General features: G+C 31.7%; 2 protein-coding genes and 1 long non-coding RNA gene across 3 annotated transcripts in view; 2 read left to right on the top strand and 1 right to left on the bottom strand.

Moving 5' to 3' along the window:
- The window catches only part of LOC126736891 (unc-112-related protein-like), a 455221-nt gene that overhangs the window by 11389 nt on the left and 420207 nt on the right, over positions 1–23625 (top strand). The window lies entirely within an intron of this gene.
- The window catches only part of LOC126736890 (cullin-1-like), a 79383-nt gene that overhangs the window by 5342 nt on the left and 50416 nt on the right, over positions 1–23625 (top strand). Inside the window, exons 3-6 of the mRNA XM_050441508.1 lie at positions 4933–5010; positions 5078–5218; positions 5277–5531; positions 12601–12811. Coding sequence (XP_050297465.1) covers positions 4933–5010; positions 5078–5218; positions 5277–5531; positions 12601–12811 — 685 coding nt within the window. The remainder of the gene's footprint in view (positions 1–4932; positions 5011–5077; positions 5219–5276; positions 5532–12600; positions 12812–23625) is intronic.
- On the bottom strand, positions 20067–21204 carry LOC126736910 (uncharacterized). Its single transcript, XR_007660825.1, has 2 exons — positions 20903–21204; positions 20067–20816 (listed from the first exon to the last, which is right to left on the bottom strand). It is a non-coding gene; the product is annotated as an uncharacterized LOC126736910 (long non-coding RNA).

The following is a 23625-nucleotide window of genomic DNA, read 5'->3' as shown; positions in this document are numbered from 1 at the left end:
GCTCTTGGCCAACAACTACATCTAATATGCGATTTTGAAAATCGCATTGTTATATTATCATACTGACTCGCATGAATAACTGATACCTCAATAAACCTTTAAACTAAAGGATCAGATCTTTGACTATTATAGTAGCTTTTAAGTTGGGAAATATTGAAATCACCTATTAACAAAAATTTAGAGTCATAGAGATAATATTGCTCCTCTATAAAGTAATACAGTTTTTCGTATGAACGTAAATTACAAGTTGGTGCATGCAGTATAGCTATAACATAGAAAGAAAAATGTTTATTCAAAGATAGTTTTGCCATTAATATATCAATATCATTATCACTAAATGTGATTTTCACATTAGACATATTAAAATGGGATTTGGCTCCTATTAAAACACCGCCTCCTCTAGTTTTACCAGTGTTTCGATAATTTCGATCTTTCCGATACATAAAAAAAAATATTTACAGGGCACAACTCACAATCCTTATCACAATAATGTTTTAATTTCTGTTATTACAAAAATATTATACTTGCCATATGTAGCCCATTAACTATTATATTAAATTGCCTAAACTTAGAGTTCTGCGCACATTCTGGTAAATAATATTAGTTTTTAAATCGTCGAACAAGTTCGAACACAGAAAAAAAATTACTGGTAATTATTTACAAAACGGTTTTTTGCTTTTTTACCAATAAACGGGGATCTTTCTTGTTTAGGCACTTTGTGTTGATTATAAAGTTTATAGATGTGCTGGCGGAAACACGAATTTGTCCTTTTTTTTTTGTAAATGAAAGCCTATTTTTTGTAAATGCAAAAAGCAACCAACTTACAATATTTAAACTAAATGGTACTGTTGGCTGGCTTAAAATCACACTTTTGGGCACTAATTCACTAAATGACTACATATTTTCTCGTTTTTTTTTAAATATTAGGTATTACTTTCACAAATACTCTCTAATTTTACAAAATCTCTCTCAAAAATGTAGAAAAATAGAAAGTTCCAATAAAATCGGCAAAATTTTGTAAAACGTTCTTATTAACATTTCATCATTATGTATTATTCTAATTCACATCTTCTTCTTATCAAAAAAATTCTTTTATAACCGACAACATAGTTGCCTTGCTTAATTTACATGCACCACCTATAAAATTTCGCATTACCAAGCCGTACGCTCCATGGTTGACTGACGCTGTAAGGGCTATAATGCAGGATAAAGATAGAATGCTAGCAAAATACAAACAAAATAAAAGTATTGATGACTGGAATCTTGACCACTCTTGCAATACGTAATGAAAAAAATCATATTTTAACTTAGAATTAACTGCTACAAAAGATGTTTGGTCTTTAATAAAATTACTTAACCTAAAAAATAAACAAAATAGAAATAATATTCCTAAAAATCTTGAAATAATTAAAATTTTGAAAATGTTGAAAAAATTAATCAGTTTTTTATTAATTCTGTTCCAAAAATTAATTTAAATAAAAATACTCTAAATTATTATAAAAGTGTTAAAAATAACTTATTTCGAATGAGTTTTAAGTTTTTGGCCGTGTCGGAGTATAATATTGTAAAGGTTATTAATAACATTAAAACTACTGCCACAAGCATTGATGAAATTAATATACTTACCATGTGACTATGCCTGCCTTTTCTATTACCTTATATTGCCCATGTCATAAACTTCTAAGTCTCGAAAAGTCTGTTTTTCCTTCAATGTGGATAAAAGCAAAAGTGAGCCATTTACCCAAGACATTAAATCCACTTACATTAAGTGATCTGAGATCAATAAGCATTCTTCCAACGCTATCAAAAATATTAGAAAGTAATGGACATGCAGCTTCAGAAATATGTTAAAGACAACTCAATTTTACCAGTGACACAATCACGGTTTAGATCGAACCACAGCTGTTGTACGGCATTGGCCTCTGTAACTGATGATATTTTATCAGCATTTGATTCCAATAAACTAACATTACTGGTAATGCTTGACTATAGCAAGGCTTTTGATACTTTGAGCCATGATCTTTTAATAAATATTTTGTCATTTGTTGGTTTAGGGGAGGAGGCATGCGCATTGATTGCTAATTATCTTAGAGATAGGTATCAGGCTGTTTCTTATAATGGGGTAGATTATGGTTTTTTAGAGATTTCTTCTGGCGTGCCCCAGGGCTCCATCTTTTTTTCAATGTATCAAACATGGCAAAAATATTTATATCATCTAAGCAGCACTATTATGCTGATGATACTCAAATATATCTTTCATTTGAACTAGGTGAAAGTTCCCAAGCAGTGGCTGCCATTAATTATGACCTTGCTAATGTTGTTGCTAGAGTTTTCTAAAAATCATTGCTTACAATTAAATTCTATGAAATCAGCATTTATGCTGTTTGGGGGCAAGGATAGCCGTAAAAGTTTTTTACAGTATTATAGGGACTTAATTCATGTCAATAACGAGCCTATAAAACACGTCGAGCACTGCAAGAGCTTGGGTTTGATTGAGCTTGTAAGTATATTTCAATAAAATAGTTATCCAAAATTTAAACAAATATAACCTGGATAGGCTCAACCCTTTTTCCCATATAAAAATAATTTTCAGTATTTTGCTTATTTGTATGTCAATATGGCAACATCGTCCTAGAACAGTGAATAAGCAGAAAACAAGTTTCATTTGTTGTAGAGTTTTTGCATTGTATGTTTTGAAAAAATGTGCAGATTTTGTTTTTTTAGAGTTTTTTGACCTTTATTTTGTTCAAAAACACCCTGCAGCTGCTTTTTGTATTTAGGTATGTAGTGCAGATGCTGTTTCACTCTATGTTATAGTTAATTTACCCTATCCAGTACCCCTATTCAATCCCGGGTCCCGGAAGCTTCTATGGTAAAAAAAATACACTGTTTAAAGCAGCACCGACAGCTCTGTCTATACAGACACTAGAAAAAGGCTATATAGAAACATTTTCTTATAGCAGTAAAATAGCAAAAAACCGTTTTGTAAACTGTTACCAAATTACTTACTGAGTTTATTGGAATCGCCTGTTCCGGCCTCGATTGTAGTTGTTGCTGTGATTAAAATTTAGTTGTCATAAGTATTGAAATTTCTCTTAAATATTTTACGGAACATAAATGGCTTAATAATAATGTTAGTAGGCCAATTATCTCCATTCAATATGGAACTTCTGGAGTTACAGATATCTTGAAGGAAACCGTACGTTCATCATTTCCGTGTAACTTTTCAGAGCTTAAAGGCTTAAGGTTACGGGAATCCAGATATTTAATTATGCTATCCTAGGTGCAGTCAGAGTTTAACTTTCTGATATAAAACCATTTATGAATGGCAGCTAAAATGTCTGATGGTCCAGAATTTGCTCCTGACAACAAAAGGCTGTCTAGCTGGTGGTAGTTGAGGTATACGGGCAACTGAAATAGGTTTTTATTGGTGGTTCCTCTAATGTTGAAGATGGCTGGGTTAAAAAACTCACTAATTCGGTATTGGCGCTTTTTATTGCCCTAATGATGTTCTCTAATTTACAACTAATTTCATCTGATTGGATCTTAAGGCTATTTGATATTAATGCCACTAGACCTGTTTGAGATTTATCATTTTCGAGAGTTTCGTTTTTGGTAACTTGCCAGTGACTGCCAGTAACTTTCTTCTAGAAGAGTTAATCTCTCCGTTAAATCATATGTATCACCTTGTCTGACAATAACACCTTGCCGGACGGTGGTCCGGCCTTTTAAGGCTTTTTTCCTGAGCCTCAATTTTAAGTGTATTTTTTTTAAGTAATTTGCTTTGACCTTATACTTCTTTTAATAACAATTTTTCTATTTTTCTTTGATAGAAGTGGCTTTTTAACAGCACCTCTCCCAAAAAGACCTTCATCAAGTAGACGGTTTCTTATGGTTCTACTTGTCACGTTAACACCAAATTGCTCCGAGATTTCATGTCTAATTTGTGTGGAGGTTTTTCTAGGATCAAGTTTGGAGATCCTTAAAATAGTTTTATCCATTCGACGAGTAGTTTTACCACGTCTTCACGACTTCGGCGCATTCCTTACATCACCACGGCTATCGAATTTTTGTATTATTTGTTACAGCACTATTAGAAATATTTAAAAAATTTGCAATAAATGACTCTTTTCCACCCATTTTAAATAAATGAGATCACATGAAAAATAACGGTGTTTTTGGCATGATAAATTAATATTTTTCACAAATATTTGCACTGAAGAACTAAGACTGAATACTTAAACACAGAATAAAAATAGTTTCCATACTTTTTTCCAAAAAGAAATTCCTTATCGCCGAGAAAACAAACAAAATACCTTGTTGAATTATTAGGCACAACAATTTGTCAGTGGCGCATCTGAAATATACCGAAATTTGAAACGCCTCAGAAAAATTAATAAATAATACAAGTATTATTAAGAGTTTCCATACATTTTTCCACTACTGTATATAGCTGAAAATTTCCTCTTTTAGAAATGTCTGTAAACTTGACAACAGAGAATCAGCAAATATTTCTGTAACGAAAATACCCCCTTGGCTCTGAGCACATGTTGAACTCAAACAAAATTGTTGTTTACTGATTCTAGTCTTCCAATGTTTTAAGTTCAAGTCAGTCACCTATGAGATTTGACAGTTTTTGAAAAATTATACAAAATATTGATCAGTAAAACTGTGAGAATAATAGAGATTGCATACAAAAAACGGAGCCAAATCTGAAAAAACGGATTTCCGGTAAAAAATGGAGGTCTGGTTACCCAATGATTTTAAGTTGGAATTACCCAGCTCTGGAATGATTTCCTTTTTAAAATTATAAATACAATTTATAATATATTATCCCTTTATGAGTTACGTAATTACATAAATTGGTTTAGTTCATCTCTACATTCCTCAGTTTGAGAAAAAAACTTTATTTTATTTTTGAATTTTTTTTAGGATGGTATCCATCGAATGGACGAAGACGTCCTAAAATTTTACACCATTCAGTGGGAAGATTATCAGTTCTGCAGCAAGGTAAGTTACATTTCTTTAGATCGTAACATTTTCAAAATAATGTATCTACCTACCCGTCTATTCACAGGTGCTGAATGGTGTTTGCGCCTACCTCAATCGTCACTGGGTAAAAAGGGAGTGTGAAGAAGGACGCAAATACATATATGAGATTTATCAGCTCGCCTTAGTTACTTGGCGAGATCATTTGTTTAAGCAGCTTAATAAACCAGTAAGGTCTAACTCGAATTGAGTATGTTCTAACGCTATAGGTATACATAATTTTATAGGTAACCAATGCTGTTCTTAAACTAATAGAAAAGGAACGCAATGGAGAGCCAATAAACACTCGTTTAGTTTCCGGCGTTATTAATTGCTACGTTGAATTGGGCCTAAACGAGGAAGAACCTTGCGCTAAGGGCCCCAATTTAAGTGTTTACAAAGAAAGCTTTGAAAATGTCTTCCTTGAAGACACTGAAAGGTTTTATACTCGGGAAAGCAACGCTTTTTTGGCTGAAAACCCGGTAACCGAGTATATGAAAAGGGTAAGTAATGTTACTAAACCATATTTTTCCACTCATACTGGCTTTCAAATTCAAATTCAATTTCAAATTCAAAGCTATTGGGATCTCGGTAACTATCGGAAATACAAAAAAGTTTGAGGCAAAGTTGAGCAATTTTATAAAAAGAAATACAGCGTTAAAAAACGTCAAAATTTTGGCAAGTTTCTTAGTTATTGGGTTATTTTTTTTTCTGGAATTATTTTCAATCCGATCTTAAAAAGAAATTTCCTACCTTTATACATTTAATTTTCTGCTAAATTTAGTAGTATAAAAAAATAAGTAAAACCTATATTAAAATACAAATATTGTACATCACATAACGCTATTTCTAAATAAATGATTTTCAACATTCTTATAAAACCTTAGATTACTTGAGTTTTTGATTTCTTCAAAAAACAATGGTTTCTGCAATAAAGTTGATCTAACTCTTGAAATATGATAATTATTTCTTGACCTTATATTGTTGAACGTTGGATCTTTTCTCTAAAAAATGTTGCAGATATGATGGCATAAATCCGTGCTCTATTTTATAAATTAAAATTAAATTTGTATAATACCAAGGATAAACTTGACACATTATCAAAGAGTGGTATTTACAGATTGCAGTGAGATTCTTGTGATTGTTCGTATGTGGGACGAACTTGTAGACCCATAAAAACACGCATAGCCGAGCACTTAAGTAGACCCTCTTCTGCATTTGGTGAACATATAAAATCTAATAACCATAATTTTAGTCCAAAGTCCAATTCTAAAATTTTCCAACAGGTTACCTCTAAAAACTACAACCGACTAGATTTTCTTGAGGACATTTATATCACCAACAAGCTCATAAAAAATCCCTGTTGTTTAGATATACAAGTAAACCTTAACAGACCTTACATTCCATTACATAGGAGACTCCACAATTAAAATTTTTTATAAGCATTGGCAAATTTTCTAATTTAAAAGTTTGCTTTTACATCGTTAAAGGATAACAATTTTCTTATCCGAACAAAAATTCACTGTTGTAGTCTAATTTGTGCCACCAATTTATAAGCAACTCGCACTACCGCACATCATTTACTATAATGACATCTAGACCGATCTGTCGCTACTACCACTCTCTTAGGTTCGCATAATATAAATAATAATTTTAAAGTGAAGTTAACTGTAGGTTAACTTAATTTGACATAGTATTTCCCGCCATCTAAGAAACCACAATAAAATGTAAACAAAACACAAAGGAGACTAACGTGCTCCCCTTTTTAAATACTGTTCGTCCTGTTTAGTGTTATGTATAGTCTTAAGTGTGTCTAAATGTTATGTATAATTTTAATACTATCAAATGTGTTCCCACTACGGAAAACTTCTGGGCTTAACTGACAAGTGAGTACATTCCATTCGTTCACCTTTAACTATAATGTTTTTACGCATATAACACCCAACTTATTTCAGTTGGCACTGATGATGGCTCATACGCCGAAAGCGCTCTGCTAAGCTTTTAAAAGTAAATTGCTCTGAATACATCTAGTTTGATTAATTTGCAAATATTAATTAACATATCATATATTTTTGAAATCAGAAGAAAACGTCTTTCATTTAATACACAAATATACAAGGTGTTTCATTTAAAAAATACAAACTTTGTTTTTTTATTAATTTAGCGATACCCCTGTATCATGTTTTAGCGCATTTCCTGGCGATTTAAGGTAAGCTCTACAACTTTAATATTTAATTTTTTTTCCATTCCGTATACTAATAACCGATCTAGGCTCTATCTAATATAAAGAACAACCCTCTACATCTCTCGCCTTACTGTTTCAAATTACTTTAGTACTCTTTGGTTCGTTCTTTGCTTGAGTCTGCGTCTGTAACTTGCTTTCCCTTGAAAAAAAAAACCTTCACAACCTCCAAAACCTCACCTTCAAAAACAGATTGCTTTTCCTTATTATGATTGTCATATTAAACGCCTTGAGGCTGTACAGAGAAAATTCTTGAGATTCCTTGCTTATAGAGCTGAAGGTAATATTTTTCGTAATTATTACATCGACTATAATGCTGACTATAAATCGGTTATAACTCGAATACCGCAATGTTTCAAATTAAATAAAGATGTGGCAATTTATTTGTAATTGCGATGAATTTTAGGATATCTATATGTTTTTGTAAATAAAGTGGTTTCATCAGTTAATTTATTTTCCTGTTTTGTAGCATTGGAAAAAGATAAAGGTACCTACATCTTCACAGTGAAACATACCTCTAAAATAAAGCAAAGTTTGCGGTATCGGTAAAATCGGTTTTTCTCTTCACTATTTCAATGCTCTAAATTTATATTTTTCAAGTTAGTTTTTAGTTTATTATCAATTACGCAGTCATCTTTTTCTTGATATACGGGCTGATCGATCAAATTTATTTTAGTTACATATTAATATGCTGAAAAAATTGTAAACTCATTTGTTGGGTTTAAGTCTGTTGTATATAGGCAAAGTTATTGTCAGTTCTTACAAAGTTTTAACAGAAATTTTTATTTGTTGAATACATCTTGGTTGAATCATTTTGGGAGAACTTTTTTGTAAGTTATTTATTTGTTTACCAAACATTGCCTAACAGGAAATTCCTAAGAATAAGACAACATATGGTTAACAAATGAAAAGTAAGTAAGATGAGATGAAAAGTAAGTAAACCAATATACTGAAAAAACTAAATACTTTAGGCAGCTTAGGTAAACAGCATATAAAACTTAAAAGTCTACAAAAATTGATTTGACTCAAAAATAGCCGAAATTTTAAGCTCAGAACTTAGAACAGAGTATACTACAGGCAAGAGAGAATTAAACAGAGAGTTTATAGATATAAAAATATTTAATGGTTATAAGGTCATAAACATTGCAGCAATTTTGCATTTGAATGTAGCTATAGTGCCAATAAACAGGTCAATATCATTATTTTTGTGTAAAATATGAAACGATTAGCAAGCTCGATTGAAAGATGCATATTCTTCCTAAGTTAGTAGGTCTATTTTCTAAATAAAAGCGAAAGTGTTTTCTAATGTGTAAAGGGGGCACAAAAAAGTTTAAGTCCCTTAAAAGATGAGGTGCATCAATTTTATAGTTGCATAGTTTATATTAAAAAAGCTGGCTGCTCAGAATAGCGCAGTCCTCAGAGATAAAAAATTAAATCTTTGTAGAAGTTGTTTATAGTCATAACCCCTTGGAGGGTATGAGGGTATATTCCATCAATTTTGAAGATACTTCGAAAACCTGCGCTGCACATATTCTAGTCTGTCTATATGGACATTATAGTAATTTAGGCCATACAAATTAACAAGACTGCCCAACCTTTTAAATTCTCTTGTTGATTTGATTATGAAACCACGAGTTTTCAGGGAAGATTTAACAACTTCATCGATGTGTTTGTTGATCCCTCATAGACTCGACATTTTTAGGGGAGTATTACCTAACCCATAACTGTGCTTAATTTCATTGAGAATATTTGAGATTGACAATTGGACTTTTTAATATTCAGAGGTAATATATTTATTGTACACCAGTGTGCTAAAGCATCAATGTCTCTTTGCAATAGATGACAATCCTCTTTAGATTCTATTATGCGAAATTTTTAAAGTCATTGACAAATACAGACAAAACTAATGGGGCAAGATTGATTCCTTGAGGGGCATCACTCAGTCTGGAATAACAATTTTAGTTAAAGCCATTGAATTCAATAAACTAGGAAGGCTCTTTCAGATAGGAGACCAAGAGTTTTACAAGGCCATGATGGAAACCTATAGATATCATTTTTTCAATGATAAAACCATGGTGCAACCTATCGAAAGCATTTGAAAAAACTTCCAAACATCGGGAAAAGTGGAAGTTTTTATAGCAAGATTGAATTTGAGGAGCAGGGGAGCTGTGAAACATTGTGCACAATCTCGAAGAATAAAAGCTTATCAAGTTCCGTTGTTAGGTAAATTATTTTGGACTTTATATCAATTATTTTGAACACTTGTCAGAGAAGGGTTAACTCCTCTATATTTCGTTTACCTCTTCATTCAGCCATCTCTATCCATTATCTGTATGTTTCGAATAATATTCACTTACACAAATACTTAATGAACCTACGCGGACTACAGAACATAGTAGTACCCTTATTGATCCAATTTTTATCAGCCAACCCGATATCGTCACTTCCTGCGGTACATTGTCTACCAATAATTTGTCAGACCATGAGTTGGTATTTTTAGAAATTACTTTGAAAACATGTAAGTCGCCACCAAAATTTATTAAATATAGGTGTTATAAAGATTTCGATATACGCGCATTTGAACATGACTTACATAGAGCAAATTGGTTTAAAATTTTGCAAATTCATAATATCAACGAACAAATTAAAATACAAAACCGTTCAAATGAAAATCGCCTCTTATACAACCAATTTCGTAACAACCTAGTTAAAAATAGTAAAAAAGGCTAAAAAACAATACATTGAATACATCTGTGCTCAAAATAATCCATCTAAAATCTGGAAATCTCTATCCAATATTGGCGTTACGACTTCCAAGAGCTACAACTTGCCTTCTCATCTATCCAACCCTGATTCTATAAATAATTATTTTGGATCATTTCTACAGAATGTTTCTACCAAAGGTACTGAAAAAATCAACTTTTACAAAAATAATACATGGAACGAAAACTTATCTTTTAATTTTACTCTTTCCGCTACAGAAGCTATCAATAAAGCTATACACTCAATAAAAACAAATGCGCAAGGTACGGATAACATACCTGTTTCCATGTTAAAGTTATGTAGCCCCTTCTTAGATACATATATTCTACATATAGTCAATCGCTGTATTGAACAATATTTTCCCAATTCTTGGAAAACAACAATTGGCAAACCATTAAAAAAAATCTTATACGAATAGATGTATGCGTTTGTGACCGATCATCATATTATTCCGGATAACCAATGTGGCTTCTTAAAAAACTCTAATACATCTACTGCCCTAGCATCGGTTACAAATAGCATTATCGAGTCAAACGATAAGGGACTGGCCAGTCTTTTGGTCTTATTAGACTATTCAAAGGCTTTCGACACTTTGGACCATTCACTTCCTTGCGCCAAACTTCACTATTACGGGTTTAGGGATGAGTCTGTAAACATTATTTCTTCTTTTCTGAGTGATCGATCCCAAAAAGTTTCGTACAATACACGTTGCTCTGAAACTATAAAAATTCGATCTGGTGTGCCCCAAGGATTAATTCTCTACTTTTATATTATAATACGTCTCCGCTACTTTTTATATTATATACTGCTGATATTCTTCAATCTACTAGTTACTGCACAGTCACTGCTTTTGCTGACGACACCCAGCTTGTATACAATTTTGACACATCTAACTATGTCGATGCGGCGCAGAAGGTCAATCTGGACTTGGAAACTATTAGAACATTATCTTATCAGCATAATCTGCAACTTAATTCAAGCAAGTCAAAATTTTTATGAATTGCCAATAATAAAAACAGCAACATTATTAAGAAAAACGTTGTAATTGTGTTAGATGGCTCAAAACTCCCCTATGTTACTTCAGCTAAAAATCTTGAACTAATCTTCGATCAAAATTTACGTTACAGCGAGCACGTTAAGCATTTAAATAAAAAATCTTTCCTTTCTCTTAAATTAATATAAAGCCAAAGACTTCGACATTCGCTTAATTTTAGATTAAAAAAAATACTGTGTGATAGTCTCGTCCTCAGCCATTATTCGTACTGTGATTTTATATATGTACAATGTCTTCGATTAGTAGAAAAAGAAAGAATCCAAAAAATGCAAAATTCTTGTTGCAGATTAATATATGGTATTAAAAGGAATGAACATATATCACATAAAATAAAAGAAACTAAAAGAAAATTCATTAAGCAAATTTGTACACAAGATTGTTACAGTACCAGTATCAACTTCTTCAATAATAAAACTAAAAAATAAGTTTATCCCTAGGGGTAAAGTACATAATTTGAACATAAGAAATAAAGGATTCTTCACCATGCCTACATTTAAATCTACTTTTTACAAAAGATCTTTTCTGTTTAATGCTATTGAATTATATAATATTATACCTAATGAGTTTAAACTTTTAAATGTAAATATTAATTTAGGGAATATCTATTTTAAAAACAATCGTAGGAGGGCATGCCATCATGTACATTGTACATACAGTCCTTTGGCCTCAGATTTTATATGAACAAACAAGATTCTTATTATTTTATAAAATTGATTGTTTAATCATATTTGATTTTAAATGGGCTCCTGCATCTATAATCTTATATATTCTTAATATTAAATTAAAATACGTATTACTTTGTTGATCTCTCCCGGCAAGGCTCTATAAACCTCGTTATTGTTATGTTTAACCTATAAGTATTATATTATAGTTTTATGAAATAGAATCTTAATTTTATTATTGTTAGTTTATGTAATTAAAAAAAAACCATATGCTATTTTTTCTTTTTGTGGTTAAGTTAGAGTAGCCTTTAGGGCTAGACTTCGCCATTACTTTAAAATCTTGTATTTATAATGTATATTTATTGAAATAAAAGTCTTATTATTATTATTATTATTATTATTATTATCTATGGAATTTTTTCTTTAATCACTAGGATTTTGCGTTTCTATAATGAAAATAGCTTGTATTCCTTTTTCAGCGGCCTACGGTCATTTAGATCAAAAATAGTCAATCTTAGATTCTAACCTACGTCCCTTGTATAGTGTTAAGTTTTTAACTTTGTTAATGTTTATTTGTTTTGAGGTTTTATCCGGATATATATATATATATATATTTTCTTTTTCAAATTTTAGTATTAATATTATTATTATATTATATTATATCTAGTATTTTGCCTTACACTCAAGTGTAATCAAGAATACCATTTACCCTTATATATTAATAAATTTAACTTATGATATTTTAAATTTATTTATACATTTTAAACATAGATATAAGATTGATACCGAAATCTCAATAGTGAAATTTTAATTTGTAACAGCCAGTATAGTATGTTTTATTATTAATGTAGGCTGAACAACGGTTAATCGAGGAACAAAAACGTGTGCAAGTTTACCTGCATGAGACCACAAGTGAGAGGCTAGCAAAGACTTGTGAAAGAGTTTTGATACAGAAGCATTTAGAGCTGCTGCATTCTGAATTTAAGCAATTGTTGGATGCCGATAAGGATGATGATCTCGGTAGGATGTACAGTTTGGTAGCTAGGATTCCTGATGGTTTAGGTAAGTGGATTTTGGTGTAAAATATCAAAAGTTAAAATAATTCTATCGTTCGTTCTACACTTTAAAAACCTTTTTTTCTTATTTTTGTGTGCAAGTGGTTTTGGGTGGAGCCTCATGGTAAAGATAAATATGTATTTTTACCCTTTAAATTTTTAAAATTAAAAAATATATTCAACTTTCTGGAAAAAATCTTTTTTGAATTGCCTTTAGGTAATCAGAATTGGCCTTAAACAAGTAGGCTACTCACCTGGTATAAAGTTGATATTTAATTCAAATGTCTGGAAAAAGTAAAAAAGAATTTTCAACTTTTAAAAGAAAACTTCAACTACCTGGAAGGCTTCGAAAACTAACGCTAAAGGCCTGGAAAGAAAAAAAATTAACTACTTAAAGTGGATTAAAATATCTAGAAAAGTTGGAAAACTGCTTGGGAATAGTCGATAATTACTTAGGGATCTTATTTAGGAAGATCAAATATTGCTTAAAATAACGAAAAATCATTTCAACTATCCGGAAAACTTTTAAAATGTCCAGGGACAATTAACACCAAATGCTTGAAAGAATGACCTCACATGCTTGGAAGGAATCAAAAATATCTGGCAGGTTTTAGAAACTAATTCTGCCTGAAATTAAAAAATAACTGCTAGAAAAGGATTTAAATGCCTGAAGATTGAAATAACTCATCAACTTCAAGGAAACATTAGAATATGAATTAAATTAAAACATTGATGAAAACACATATTTTTTTTAATAAACCGAATGCCAAACTCTATACATTTCTCAAACTATGGCATTCAATCTTTAGATCTTCTGGTAAGTAGCGATTGCTTCAATTGTTACCCCTGCCACTACTTTAGATGTGGACGAAATATCTGACCACATGTTGGTGTCAATTTCATTTTAACTCTTAGCGGCGCCTAATTTAGTTGGTAAAAAAATACCTAGTGGAGCCAAAATATTTTTTTATGAATTTTTATATTTTTTGTAAAATTGTAGTAATTTAATACATTAGTAATAATAAAAAAATAAAAAAACTAAGAGTAAGATAACAAATTTATTTAAAAACTCATACAAACTTGGGTACTAAAAATTACGTTGCATGATAACTTTGGAAATATTCTTTCCCAAGCACAAAGGGACTTTACATATGGAACATACCCAATCCGTCCTTACTGGGTTAGCGTTAGTGCTACAAAGCGCGCATCTTCTTCTGGTACTCCTTGTAGGTTGATGAGCAGATGACTGCTGTCTTATCTCTAAGGGTACGTAAGGTTTGTATTTTTTTATTTGAACATCTGATGGTGCAACCAAATTTCTCTTTCGATTTACAAGCATTTCTGAGATTAAACCGTTAATGACACTTCGCCTAAAATCTTTAGCAGACATTTTTGGTAACTCCAACCTATTATAAATAATATTGGAATTTACAATTGATGCATCTAATAAGTAAAAAAATATTCGATGCCACTTTTTACTGCGACGGTCAATCTTGTAGTTAGAAAGTCTTTGGTCAAATATGTCGACTCCATTCATATTAGAATTGTAATCCATTATAGATTGAGGACATGGAATTTGAGTGATTTGTCCACTTCTTTCTTTTCTTTTTACTGTTCCTACATCTTTTGGCTGATGAAAATTTGATAACATGTGAACACATCGACGGTCTTTCCATTTTGCAGCTAATAATCCGGTACTGTTTGTAAACCATTGCACATCACATAACATTTACGGTTCCAACAGCATGGATTTTTCTTTCTTTCAATTGTTGAAATAGATCGACGTAGTAAAAAAATTATCAACATATAACACGTGGTCTTTATTTTCTAAGTGTTTTATCAAATTTGTGACGACTCTTGAACCAAGGCACTTTTCTATCTCACCAGTAGGTGATTTTCCAGTGTACCGGGTGATCAGTTAAGGGTAGCGAGCGGCCATATCTCATAAGATATTGGTCGTATAGATTGGAGAAAAAAAAATCATGATAAAAGTCGCCAAGAGAAATTGCTGGAAATTATTTTCGAGTTTGTCAAACGTCCGCTAGAGGGCGTAACAGCCAACACCAAGTAGAAAAATTGTATTTTTATAGAATTTTGTCTAATGAAAGTATATCGGTAATATCATTCTCATATTTACTGACCATTTCCCTACATTTTTTGTCTAAAACGTTTTATTCTATCTATCAAAATAAAGTGGTGGAGCAAGTTCAATTGTTTTTTTAAATAAACCAAGATTTCTCCCGTTTCTTTTGACCGATTTTAGCAGACTTAGGCTCATATAGAAGAGCATAATTTGCGCTACAAAATGCTTATTTGGTTTTGAATTTTTAACTTTTGCTGTCGCTGCTAGATGGCGATAACTCAAATGGTAGCACATTTTTGAGTTTAAAAAAAAAAAAAATAAAAGTAATGGTATATTAATTTTTATATATTTTAAAAGAGGATAAATTTCTCTATAATTTAGTGAAAATAATTTATTGTCTACCTTTTTTTACCGTTGATATTGATCAAAATATAATTTTATTACATTAAAAAATGGCACGCCACTGTTTTTTATCAAAATAAAAATCAGTTTTGTAATCTCTTATAGGTTACTAAGAAAAAGAACCTCCTGACTTTTTTTCAAAAAAAATTTTCAAACAAATTCAATCATTAAAAAAAAAAAATTTTCAGAAAAAATTTTCTTAATAAAACTGTCCAACAACAGCAGGAGCAATAACACTAAAAACAAGAACACAGAACTTAAAAATAAACGTTAAAAATAAATTAATAGTTTTATCGTAAATGTTCAAAATGTTGTCCGTTATTTTGAATGCACTGGTTTAATCTCTTCTGGGTGGAGTTGACAGCTGACTCAGTTTCCGCTCTTGGTATACTATTTATCGCATTTTGAATTCGGACTATCATGTCTTCTCGAGTAGTTGGTCGAGTTTTATATACTAAATCCTTTATTCGGCCCCACACATAAAAATCAAGGCAGGTTAAATCGGAGGACCGTGGTGGCCAGAAAAATAGACTGCCTCTACCAATCCAACGGTTAGGAAAATGCCTGTTCATAAAATCTCGCACATTTCGAGAATAATGTGCCGGGCATCCGTCTTGTTGAAACCACATGTTTCTTCTTACTTCTAAAGGTACATTTTCCAAGAGTACTGGTAAATCGTTCAATAAAAAGTTCAAATACATGTCACTGGTTAGATTGCCATTAAATATGTGCGGACCGATAATAGCACCATTAATAATACCGCACTAGACGTTAACGCTCCATCGACTCTGCTGATAATCTTCACGTAACCAGTGTGGATTAGTGTCCGACCAGTAATGCATTATGAAGATTTACCTTGCCATTACTGCTAAACGATGCTTCATCTGTCCACAATATTTGTGACAAAATAGGATGGTTTTCACTAATGTAGTCTCTAAGCCAGTAGCAGTAACCGAGCGTAATACGTATGCATAATAACGTACAAGTAATACGGATGCATTTTAAAATCCATTTATATTTTTTGCACTGAGCCATAGGATATTCCTAAATCTCTGGAGATCTCTCTTATGCTTATATGGGGGTGTGCATGAATATAAGCCAACACATTTATAATGTTATCTTCTCTTCTTACCCTACGATTTCTTCTCAAAGTTGAAGTTGGTTGCACTTGGCCATGTTGCCTTAAACGTCGAAAAACCATTCTGGAATGCCGTCTTCGGAGGGGATAACGCAGTGCATAGTGCCTAGAAGCAATCGCCTCATTTTCAAAACATTGAACATAAATTCTCAACATATCAAAGGCTTCTTCATTCGTAAAAGGCATGATTTGTTGTAAAAATACTTTTAACATAACATTAAATTAGATGTTAATGGCAGGAACTGTTAAAATAGCGTGATTGACAATTTGGTGTTTTCTTTCATTTTTTTTCAGTTTTGTAGCCTGCTTCGCTTAAATGCGATGTTTGATTTTTAATTTAATTTATGAAATAATAATAATAATTATTAATAAATTATGAACTAATGCATTCTCTCGCTAATTAAATAATTATTAATGATAAAAATAATAGATAATTATTTTATTATGGTGAGATGTAATATTTAAAAATAATTTTGAACCTTATAATAATTATCAGTATGTAAACCTATTTTATTTTTTTAATCCAAAACCGTTTGTCTAACGAAAAAACTCAAGAGGTTCTTTTTCTTAGTAACCTATAAGAGATTACAAAACTGATTTCTATTTTGATAAAAAACAGTGGCGTGCCATTTTTTAATGTAATAAAATTATATTTAGATCAATATCAACGGTTTAAAAAAAGGTAGACAATAAATTATTTTCACTACATTATAGAGAAATGTATCCTCTTTTAAAATATATAAAAATTAATATACCATTACATTTATTTTTTCTGAAAAAAACTCAAAAATGTGCTACCATTTGAGTTATCGCCATCTAGCGGCGACAGCAAAAGTCAAAAATTCAAAACCAAATAAGCATTTTGTAGTGCAAATTATGCTCTTTTATATGAGCCTAAGTCTGCTAAAATCGGTCAAAAGAAACGGGAGAAATCTTGGTTTATTTAAAAAAACAATTGAACTTGCCTCACCACTTTATTTTGATAGATAGAATAAAACGTTTTAGACAAAAAATATAGGGAAATGGTCAGTAAATATGAGAATGATATTACCGATATTCTTTCATTAGACAAAATTCTATGAAAATACAATTTTTCTACTCGGTGTTGGCTGTTACGCCCTCTAGCGGACGTTTGACAAACTCGAAAATAATTTCCAGCAATTTCTCTTGGCGACTTTTATCATGATTTTTTTTCTCAAATCTATACGACCAATATCTTATGAGATATGGCCGCTCGCTACCCTTAACTGATCACCCGGTACAAATCAAATTTTAGGCAATAACCAGATTTATCAGCTAACATCCACATCTTATACCCCCTTTTGATTGGTTTTTTTTGGCATGTACTGCTTAAGGCTACTACGGCCCTTAAATTTAATCATTGACTCATCAACTACAACTACTTGATTAGAAATTAGGCATTTTTCAAAGTTATGAGTCAACAGTTCTAGCATAGGGCGAATTTTATAGAGCTTATCATAGTCTGGGGAAGATTTTGGAGGCATCAGAGAATTATTATTCAGATGGAGATGACTCAAGAGCCATCCAAATCTTTTTTCGGTTATTACAGAGCTGATAAAAGCATCATGCAATTCGGGAGCAGTTGACCAATAATCCTTATAGCTGGGACTACGTTTGATACCCATTAACAAATTTATGCCCAGAAAAGCATTAATTTCACACCGATTTGTAGGGACATAGCTTTTCCCAGTTGAAAGTTTTTCCTGCTCGGCATAAAGATTTGTTTAAAACACTAAAGTATCAATAAATTCCTTAGTAACAAACAGTTCAAAAATCATATACGGTGTTGGATCATTAATGTCTTTGATAAACTGAGGAATTCCAGAAGGTTCGGTAAATTGAGGAAGAGGATCAGGTCTATGAACATTAGACCAAACAGGAATTTTACCTTTTGACCACTGTTGTAGTTCGAAAAGGGGGATATTATCACTTGGATCTTCCTCCTCATAAACCGGCAGATCTTTTTCCATATCTGTAATAACTGTAGGAACTAAAGGTTCGTCCTCCATATCGGAGGAGTCCATATCAATTTCTGACTCAGACCCCGAAGGCAGTGTATCGACATAAAATGTGTCGATTTGTGTGTTGACTTCATCGTAAGTCAAACCTCCTACCGTCTTAAATGGCAATGGCTCCATACCTGCAAGAAAATATTATAGGTGTTTTATAATTAGTGAAACTCAATATTCTAAGTGGAGCGGTGGTAGTAAAAAAAGACCACATAAAAACGATGTTTTTTTTACAACATACTAATAAATATATGTAAATTAAATATCTATACTTACTGGAATGATGTAAGCTATCACTTTTTGTAGGATCTAATAGTATTTATCAATTTAGACACAGATAACTAACTTTTGTTTATTTTAACCTCAAATTTAATTCGTAACAGGTGTTTCATCAATGCTGCTATTCACTGAATAAGAAATCTAACCGCCAAAGTAAAAAAAAACGTTAAAATGTCCACGGAGCGAGCTCCAATAGGTGGTTTAAATTTTGTGCTTCGGCAGCGCATTGCAAAGCAACATCAAAATATGGTCTATTTTTTGAACCACCGAGCCTTTAAACCATTAGTCAGGGTGGTTTAAATTTTCGACCATGAATACTTAAAGAGTTAAGAACTTTAACCATAACTACTTTCTGTAGGTATGATCTATGTGTTGTTAATTAATAACATATATTCTTTATATAATATTGATAATACGGTTGCATTTTTTAATTCTGACTAAATAAAAATACTCAACAAACACATTCTCTTAAAAACTTAATGCGAATATTTATAAACAACGCTTTTTTTCGACAAAAAAACCATAGCAAATAAACCAATACAAAATACCTATGGCCTTGACATGTTTAGAATTCTTAAGAGACAGTATATCGGTAGCCATGATTTTGAAAATTTAATGAAATAATAATAAAAAATTTCAAAAATGTATTTTTATTTATTCTTTTCCTTGATAAACATAAAATAATTTTCTGATCACTCGACCTTCCTTTCTATTTAAGATTATATGGGTATATCTCAGTCTGTCCAATGTAATGCAGATAAGGGTAAGATTAATAAGCTTGTTTTTGTTCCCACTTCGTTTTATAGAAACTATTTTCAACGTTTTTTTTATTCAGTTTTTCGTTCCTAATATATGGCCATTTCAAGTTTTTAAATTATCACCCTGCATACAGAGTGCCGACTTCTTAACTAAAGAAACTAATCTATCTAATGTCTTTATTAAAAATACATATTAACTATAGATAGATAAATCACGAGACGGTTTTACCACTAACCAAAACTCTTTATTTTACTCTCGATACGTGTTTTACTAACGATGTTAGCATCTTCGGAAGAAGATTGAAACTAAAGTAAAACTACTTACAAGTGGCTAAAGATGTAACTAGTAGAGTGGAAAATCCAATGAAGCATGGTCGAACAAATCTTAAACACTAACTAAACTATATAATTAACTGTAAGAGATTGTGACCACTTTTATTTAGATTTTTGCTTTTAATAAAAATCGACTGATGTTAAAAGTTCTTACCTTTTAAATTGTGGGCGCCTTCCAGTTTGATGTGTTTATTTAAAGTGATGATGTTAAAAAATATAACACATAGTAAAACACAAAATAAGCTTTAATAATTATCACTATATTATAAAAATATGCAAATACTGGTCAATGTTCATTGTTTAACCTTTCGATTAAATAAACCATCGTAAAAATTATAAAACAGTTTCTTGTTAACAATGCAACCCCTAACTCCAAATTTTATGCACCAAAGTTATAAAACATATAAAAAATAAAAAACAATAACCCGCTAGTATGTAACTACCCTTTGGCCAAAGTCAGTAACCTACCGCACATTACACTGTACAACATGTATGTAGTAAATCAAGTAAAATAAATATACTAAATATATTTCAGTGCGGTTGCTTACATTAAAAGGGTATTAAATGAATTATTATTTAGGTAGTTATGCAAATTACATTACATTGTAAATTGCCAAGAAAAAACTTTAAACACTAGACAATAATTAATACATTAAGGAGCCATCAAATAGTATAATTAAGCCAATATGATCAGTCCCAAAATTGAAATAACAATAACAAATCAGAATTCGTAACATTGCTTACACGTTTCTCTTATCCTCTTGTTTTCTTGACCTGGTAACCCAATATGCAGATTCAAGAACAGCAGCTGACTAAGGTCCAATCAATAACGTCATGAAGAAGTAAGGAATCCTGATAAAACTCTAATTTATGATGGGAAATAGGAATATCACCTGAGGTGGCTCGGGATGGTCTTGGGATGGCTCTGAAGACTTAATACTTCGCTGAAGACCTTACTTAAGATCTGGTTTGGGACCCGGCATAAGACCCTAAAATAATTGACATGTGAAACTTCAAAAATGACGGTTTTAAAACCATGAGAAATCATTTAACAAAGAATAGGAATCAAGCTTACCTGAAGATGTTGGAGGGTGTTTTATAAAGTGTATCTTTCACATTACATGGCTAGTGTTGCCGTTAGGTAACCACGAAGTCGAACCTCAACCTCGAGAAATTGAACTTGTTATCTTGAAGACCCTACCCTTTGGAAAAAAAGCCCAAACGCAATTTCTGGGTACCTCTTCGATGGATAATCTCGCGTAGGCCGAGTTTTACAAGAATTGCCAATACAATGTTGCCTTCCTTAGCTTCAAGTTGCAGCGAGTACGGAAATCAATCTAATCCCAAAAGGCAAAGTATTCAAATTACAGGAAAAACAATGGCAACCCAGTATCGAAAATGCCGATACGTAAAAAGTTGATCCTTGAGCATGGCGTACGTGACCAATGACAAAGACAGACCGAAAAATCACGTTAGTGAGAGAGAGAGAGAAAAACAACATGATTACAGAAAACCGCTCAAAAATCAAAGCTCAGCTAACGCCATCTAGGAGTTCTTATTTTTACAATGCCATTAACTAGACATTAGATGTCGCGATCGGTACTATCAAACAATATTAAATTGTTACATTATTAAAGCAACCAAAAATAAATAAAACGCTACAAGATTGGACCTTTATCCCTGTTAAGAATGGTTTTCTGATTTGTGAATATTTAGACTTTCGTATGCATCTAATTTGCTATTGTTATTAACTGGTTTAAGTCATTTTAAGTTGTCTATCTCTACAAAGTGACCAGTATTTAAAACATTTTCAGCCAAACTTGAATTTTCAATTCTTCCATATTTCACATGAACTACATGTTCTTTAAATCTGACATTAATTGATCTTCTTGTTTGTCCTATGTACTTTTTATCACAATCGTTGCCATTAATGTTATAGATCCCGGATTTTTTATTGGGCTTTATTTTATCTTTTGGGTTGCGTAAAAGGTTTTGTAACTTGGCCGAATTTTGATAGACCATTCTTAGACCTAACTTTTTGAAAACCTTATCAAAGCCTCTTGTCAAGATAGGATCATACTGTATTGCAACGAAAGTTTGCTGATTTTCATCTTTTTGAAATGTGGTAGAGTGTTTAAGATTAACGTTAAACCTATGACCTCTAATCAGCATATATCAATAATCCTATCGTTATAAAATTTGACCCTAACAAATTATTTTAATTGTTGCTTTTTCTTTATTAAATCTGTTATTACTTAGAGGAAATAGACTAAACAAAATACCAAGAAATGCATGCTGGTCATTTTATGTTGAAAACAATGGTTTGAGTCACTAGTTCTGTATCTAAAAGTATTTGTTTCTTTTGTATAAATATCAAATTCTAACTGATTATTATTTTTGAAGGCAAGAGTATATAAGAATGGTTGTTCAAACTGCCTTTGAACGGCACCATTTGCTCGTCCACACACAATTTTGATTCCAATGAAAGGGAAAGGCATCTTCTCCTAATTGCATCATATAATGGACGCACCTTCCAAAATCTGTCGTCGAATATGTTGTCGCAATTTATAAAACCTGTTTAGTACCTGTTAAACCTGTAAGTAACTGAGTCATATTATTGGAAATCAGCGGAATTTGTAATTTATGATTCCAGTATTCTTGGGTAATGTAGATTACCCATGATGATATGTATTCCTACAAACGTTTTTAGTTCTTCAACCGTCGTAGGAACAAAGCGGGTTTCTGCTGAACAGCGTAAAGATTTGTATATTCCATCATGCGTTGGAAAATATCTGCAAAATAATTACAGAAAAAAAACGCTGGGCTTTCTAGCTGAACTACTGGTTCTTCTTCTCTAACCACTCTATCGGTGGAGTGATATACTGCACATTTTTTCGCCAGAATATATCCTTTTTCTTTGAAAGACCATTGTTTTCCAAATAGTCTTCTATATTGGATTTCTTCGACTTTTGTGGAGTTTTTGCCATTATGTTGGGAACAGGTTTAGGTTCTGCTTGTTCTAGCTGCTCAGTCTCTTCACGTTGTTGAGTTACAGGTGTGGTGGGAACAGGTTCACCCTTTTCCTCCTCATCACTCATTGCTTGTAATTCTACAAGATAAAAAGTATATATGCTACGCACTTTATATAATTCCAACTAGTATCTAATACAACTAGTATCTAGCATATATACTAGTTTCAAGTAATGTACCTTCAGGATCAAAATCAAAGCCATCATCTTCATTGAATTCGCCGTCACTGAGTCCTTCAATGTATGATAATCCGGCTTCTATTAAATCTAATAGTTCTTTATCTGTTAGCGGGCGAATTCGGCTCATTATAAACGAGAATTTTATAATATTTAACTATTTACTAATATAAAAAAGAAAAAAGTACGATTAAATTTACCTTGTAATTTTACTTCTCTAATTCACAGTGTACACAAATGTTTACGTCTCTTCAAAGACAAAAAAAATGTACTTCCGCGAAAAAAACTGAATGGATCACTGTTAGCACTCACAATACCACCTTTTATTAATTTGTTTTTATTTATTTTTTACTATTTTCACCACAAACAAAACACCACAATAATCTACCAAATAACCTTGCACGCGTTACTCAAATATTGCTCGCCAGCTGTTAAAATTACAGTAACAAACTTTTATTGAAAGCCCCTAGAGGGCGGCATCTATACTACATGTAAGATCCTAATGTACACAAATGTTTAATACTATGAGCAAAACAATAAATTCCTTTCTGAATTTATATAATATGATGATAAATTCATGTACACAAATGTG

The sequence above is a fragment of the Anthonomus grandis genome, chromosome 5 (assembly GCF_022605725.1).
Source record: "Anthonomus grandis grandis chromosome 5, icAntGran1.3, whole genome shotgun sequence".
Classification (NCBI taxonomy): domain Eukaryota; kingdom Metazoa; phylum Arthropoda; class Insecta; order Coleoptera; family Curculionidae; genus Anthonomus; species Anthonomus grandis.
The sequence above is the reverse complement of the archived record's forward strand: the minus strand, read 5'-3'. Positions and strand labels throughout refer to the sequence as shown.